Genomic DNA, 6,409 nt, shown 5'->3' on the forward strand with positions numbered 1-6,409 from the left:
CTGACTAACACGGTGAAGCCCCATCTCTACTAAAACCACAAAAAATTAGCTGGGTGTGGTGGCGGGCACCTGTAGTCCCAGCTCTCGGGAGGCTGAGGCAGGAGAATGGCATGAGCCCAGGAGGCAGAGCTTGCAGTGAGCTGAGATCAAGTCACTGCACTCCAGCCTGGGCAACAGAGCGAGACTCCATCTCAAAAAAAAAAAAAAAAAAAAAAAAGAAAACAGAAAAGGACAACCAGAAAAGTGGAGAAAATGTTTGCAAATTATATATTTGATTAGAAATCTGTATCTAAAATACACAAAGAACCTTTATAACTCAACAGTAAAAAGAAAAAATCATAAAAATAGTCAAAACATTTAAATAGGTTTTTTTGTAAAGAAGATAAAAGTGTCGAATAAGTGCATGAAGAAAAACCTAACATCACCAGCCATCAAGAAAATACAAAATCAAAACCACAAGAAGACATCATTTAACACTCAATAGTGTACCTATAATAAAAAAGGACAAATAACCATTGTTGGTGAGGATGTAGAGAAATTAGATCTTTCATACACTGCCAGTGGGAAAGTAAAATAGTACACACTTTGGAAAACTGTGAAGTGGTTGCTGAAAATAATACACATAGGTAGCTTATGACCTAGCGCTTCCATTCTCAGGTACATACGCAAGAGAAATGAAATTTATGAATGAAACAGATAAAACTTGTTTCTAAATGTTATAGCAGCATTACCATAATTATTCATAATAGCCTAAAATAATACATAGCATTTTTCATTATTCACAGTAGCCTGTTCAGAACCCAAAAGTTCATAACCCAACTGTGAATTGGCAAGCAAAATGTGTTGTATCAATATAATACAAACTTACTAGGCAATAAGCATTAATGAAGTGCTGATACATGCTACAACATGAATGCACCTGGAAAACCTTTATAATAGGCCGGGCGCAGTGGCTCACGCCTGTAATCCCAGCACTTTGGGAGGCCAAGGCAGGCAGATCACGAGGTCAGGAGATCGAGACCATCCTGGCTAACACGGTGAAACCCTGTCTCTGTTAAAAATACAAAAAAATTATCCAGGCGTGGTGGCAGGCACATGTGGTCCCAGCTACTTCGGAGGCTGAGGCAGAAGAATGGCATGAACCTGGGAGGTGGAGCTTGCAGTGAGCCAAGATGCGCTACTACACTCCAGCCTGGGGGACAAAGTGAGACTCCATCTCAAAAAAAAAAAAAAAAAAAAAGAAAACCTCATAATAAATGAAGAAGCCAGATACCAAAGGCCACATATTGTATGATTCCATCTCTGTGAAATGTCCAGAAATTGTCACATCTATAGAGACAGAAAGAAGAGCAGTGGTTTCCAAGGACTAGAGCTGCCTGGGGGGAAATAGAGAGTGACTGCTAATGAATATAGGGTTTCTTTCAGGGGTGATAAAAATATCCTATAATGGATTGTGGTAATGGTTGTACAATTCTATGAATATGTTTAAAAAACTATACAATTGTACACTTTAAATAAATTGTATGGTATATGTTGTATCTCAATAAAGCTATTATTAAAAATTTGGTTCCTCAGTCACTTTAAATATGCAATAGCCACATGTGGCTAGTGGCTGTTGTATTGGACAGCACAGATACAGCACATTTTTATCCTCACAGAAAGTTCTATCAGACAATGCAGGGCCAGAGTGGCTATGATAGACATGGTAAGAAGTGATACAAGTTGAAATTATTTCAAAGGTGGAAACGTGTGCCTTCGCTTTCCACTTGCATTTGCCCTAAGAGAGCCCACAGAAAACTTTGATTGGTGAAAAATTTAGAAGTTGTGAGAGACTAAGCTGAAAATCAAATTTTGCAGTTATGATTTAAAAAGTTTTTGAGTTTCCTTCTAATAACAGTATTTCCAATGCTGGTTGATTCTTAGACTAAAATAAATTAAACATAAAGGGCATTTGTCTAAAACGACAATGTGTTTCATATTTTATGGATGTACACATAATAAAATTGTTAGATATTGAAAAAACATCTTATATAAGCACTTATATATGACAAGCAGTTTTAAGCACCTTACATATATTAGCGCCTTTAATACTTTAACAACTATTTGAAACAGTGTAATTAAGTGCATATTCCAGATGAGGTGCAGAAAAGAGAATTCAAATATGTCCAAGGTCACACAGTTAGTAAAAAAAAAAACTGTAAATTTTATAAATGAGTTTATATTCATGAACTGGGATAGAATAATGGACTCCAAAGACTAAAAAAGATAACTTCAGAGGGAAAAAAAATTAGACTAAGAAGTACTCATTTGAAAAACTGACAACTAATAGAAAATTTCTAGGAGAGAATTGTGGTGGACAGTAATAAGCTATAGGTCAGAAATAGTTTAAGCTAACATATTACCCAACAACGCCATGAGCAGAGAGAGGTACCACTAAGTTTTATTTTATACATGTGCACTGTTATTTTAGTATATAAAACATACCTGATCTTATAGGAGCATATTTATTTTAAAAGTGTGAAATGGCCTTCTCCAAAATTGTTGAAAGGCCCAGTTGCTTAATTCATGCCTATATATAAGTATCCATATGGTATTCTTAAAAGATGAGGAATCGGTTTCCGTGGTGTGGACTCTGGGGAATCAAGAACAAATGTTTTCAGGAGCCATTTTTTATGGTAAGTATATTCTCTTTTCCATCACCTCCCTCTAAAATTTCAACAAGAACAATCTGAAAACTTCCTTTTTAAAATCAAAACTGATTTTTCATTCTCCTGCCAATAACCACGTTACACTTCAAGGAGGGTTGCTCAACTATGCTTGACAGGACACATGACGGGAAAACTCCAGTGTGGCCTGACACCAGGGCTCTTAATGGACTTGGGTTCCTGTAAAGGTGAAATGCTAATTTTAACCTCGAATCAGTTTTTAGATTAAAGGCTAGGAGCAACCATGGGAGTGTGCATATGGCTGTGATGGTTGAAAGAAATTTGATTCACTGAATTGCTTGAGTGGAAAAATTTACTTTGAAACTTAAAATGAACTATCACAAACTCCATCATCAAAGGAGCACTTTGAAAATTCTCTCTAAAATCACATGAAAATAAGCAAAGTGAAATTCTTGGAAGCATTCTTAGCGAATGAACAATGTACACATATGTTCTCAAAAATATTTCTTCCAAATAATCATGTTGCTTTGCCCATGGTGAACATTGCTGATTTATACTTGAGGCTCTCTGCATGGATGGTGGAGAAAACTGGTAAGATTTCCTGTCTTTATGACATGATCCACACAGTATCAAAGGAAGAAATGGAGCCACTTTAGCAACTTTAGTACCTGGTCAAACAAAACTCATGTAGGGCTCAGGGTGTGGGCAGGCATCTAAGAGACAGCTTCAGGCAGCACTTGGGGAAAGGAAATAAGCCTGAAGGTGACCCTCTGATAGACAAGGGTCCCTTGGCTTTGACAGCACCCCAGTTTGTCTCAAATTTCGAATTGGTGCCATGTTTCTATGCTTTTTTGGGAGTGAGGAGAATAAATTCTTCTAAATGACAATTAAGGGTGTAATAAGAACTCACTTGTACTTAGGACAGCAAATCAGCACACTCCAAGTACTCCAATCAGTTGTCATATCCTGATTCTCTGGAGCTCACAATCCTTATTCCTACCACCTTTCACTCCCCTCAACCCAACAGCAACCCCTACTCTTGCCAGATTGTATGTTTTTCTCTACAGAGCAGTCCTATCTTTTTCAGAAGCAAATCTTATCATGTGACTCTCCTATCACCAATTCTTCATTGAGAAGAAGTCCCTCCACCCAGGTGTTAGTGATAAAGTCCTCCCTCACTTCTTTGCCCCCTTTTCTAGCCCCCACCTCCTCTCTATGCTGTAGTCATCTTGACTGGGGTGGCTGTCCACCTCATAGGGGATGCTAGGAGGTGTGTTTTGATTGGTAGCTCCAGAAGGATAGGGAAAGTGAAAGTGTCTTAGTTTTTTTGATCTACTGTAACAAAATACTATAAACTGCATGGTTTATAAACAATGTGAATTAATTTCTTATAGTTCTGGAGGCTGAGAAGTCCAAGATGAAGGAACTGGCAGATTTGGTGTTCGGCAAGGGCCCGTTCCTCATAGATGGTGTCTTCTTGCTATATCTCACATGGTGCAGGGGGCAATAAGCTCTCTGGAGTCCCTTCTATAAGGGCACTCATCCCATTTGTGAGAGGTTTGCCCTCAAAACCTGACCACCTCCCAGAGGCCCCACCTCTTAATACCATCACTTTATGGTTTTGGGTTTCAGCATATAAAATGCCAGGGTCTGGGGGCACAAACATTCAGATCACAGTAGGACGTTACCATATTTACTGGCCAGGATCAGGGGTGCCCAGTGTCCTGAACCCCTCATCAGAGTCTGGCAAAGGAGAGTCAAGTTCAGGCATCCCCATCCCCACTAAAACACTTCCCATAGCCACAGCAACTCAGTTCCTATGCCTCTGCTTGATCCTGGCCATGAATGCTCCTTCTCTGAATCCTTCCCCACACCTCACTGTCCTGTATGGCCACCCCCTACTCATCTTTCAAGAACTTCAATATCACTTCCTTGGAGAAGATTCTCCTGAACTTACTAAACTTATGTTCTTTTATTATATAAGCTCTACCCACAGACTCCAGGACTCATCACATTGGTGAATAAGCAATACGTACACAATTTTGGAACATCAACTCTGACCTTAGGTAAGCTCCCAGAGGGCAAGAGAGGCAGGGCCTGGCGTATTAACATCTATATCCACTGTGCTCTCAGAGGGCCTCTTACATCATAGATATGCCACAATCTTGATGAACACAGACGCTCCTCTCAAAACATGCTCCCTCCTCTCCAAACACATTCCCACCCATTCCCGGGTTTAATTCTCCTTAAACTCTCCCCTGGAATCTCTGCCAGTAGTTTTCCTTCTACCACTCACCTTAAAAGACACATTTGGCTCATTTCCCCAAAATGGTCTGATCATAAACATTTTTTAGGGAGGATTCCCTCTTTTTCTATCGATTGGAATAGTTTCAGAAGGAATGGTACCAGTTCCTCCTTGTACCTCTGGTAGAATTCGGCTGTGAATCCATCAGGTCCTGGACTCTTTTTGGTTGGTAAGCTATTGATTATTGCCACAGTTTCAGAGCCTGTTATTGGTCTATTCAGAGATTCAACTTCTTCCTGGTTTAGTCTTGGGAGGGTGTATTTGTCAAGGAATTTATCCATTTCTTCTAGATTTTCTAGTTTATTTGCATAGAGGTGTTTGTAGTATTCTCTGATGGTAGACTGTATTTCTGTGGGATCGGTGGTGGTATCCCCTTTTTCATTTTTTATTGCATCTATTTGGTTCTTCTCTCTTTTCTTCTTTATTAGTCTTGCTAGTGGTCTATCAATTTTGTTGATCTTTTCAAAAAACCAGTTCCTGGATTCATTAATTCTTTGAAGGGCTTTTTGTGTCTCTATTTCCTTCAGTTCTGCTCTGATTTTAGTTATTTCTAGCCTTCTGCTAGCTTTTGAATGTGTTTGCTCTTGATTTTCTAGTTCTTTTAATTGTGATGGTGTCAATTTTGTATCTTTCCTGCTTTCTCTTGTGGGCATTTAGTGCTATAAATTTCCCTCTACTCACTGCTTTGAATGTGTCCCAGAGATTCTGGTATGTTGTGTCTTTGTTCTCGTTGGTTTCTAAGAACATCTTTATTTCTGCCTTCATTTCTTATGTACCCAATAGTCATTCAGGAGCAGGTTGTTCAGTTTCCATGTAGTTGAGTGGTTTTGAGTGAGTTTCTTAATCCTGAGTTCTAGTTTGATTGCACTGTGGTCTGAGAGACAGTTTGTTATAATTTCTGTTCTTTTACATTTGCTGAGGAGAGCTTTACTTCCAACTATGTGGTCAATTTTGGAATAGGTGTGGTGTGGTGCTGAAAAAAATGTATATTCTGTTGATTTGGGGTGGAGAGTTCTGTAGATGTCTATTAGGTCCACTTTGTGCCGAGCTGAGTTCAATTCCTGGATATCCTTGTTAACTTTCTGTCTCGTTGATCTGTCTAATGTTGAGAGTGGGGTGTTAAAATCTCCCATTATTATTGTGTGGGAGTTTAAGTCCCTTTGTAGGTCACTCAAGACTTGCTTTATGAATCTGGGTGCTCCTGTGTTGGGTGCATATATATTTAGGATAGTTAGCTCTTCTTGTTGAATTGATCCCTTTACCATTATGTAATGGCCTTCTTTGTCTCTTTTGATCTTTGTTGGTTTAAAGTCTATTTTATCAGAGACTAGGATTGCAACCCCTGCCTTTTTTTGTTCTCCATTTGCTTGATAGATCTTCCTCCATCCCTTTATTTTGAGTCTATGTGTGTCTCTGCACGTGAGATGGGTTTCCTGAA

General features: G+C 39.1%; 1 protein-coding gene across 1 annotated transcript in view; it reads right to left on the reverse strand.

Moving 5' to 3' along the window:
* LOC129480121 (DNA replication ATP-dependent helicase/nuclease DNA2-like) overlaps positions 1–5,273 on the reverse strand; it is a 71,631-nt gene extending 66,358 nt beyond the window's left edge. Inside the window, 1 exon segment of the mRNA XM_063637392.1 lies at positions 4,963–5,273. Coding sequence (XP_063493462.1) covers positions 4,963–5,013 — 51 coding nt within the window. The 5' untranslated portion in view covers positions 5,014–5,273.
* Between the last annotated feature and the right edge of the window lie 1,136 nt (positions 5,274–6,409).

This window comes from Symphalangus syndactylus, chromosome 4 (assembly GCF_028878055.3).
Source record: "Symphalangus syndactylus isolate Jambi chromosome 4, NHGRI_mSymSyn1-v2.1_pri, whole genome shotgun sequence".
NCBI classification, from domain to species: domain Eukaryota; kingdom Metazoa; phylum Chordata; class Mammalia; order Primates; family Hylobatidae; genus Symphalangus; species Symphalangus syndactylus.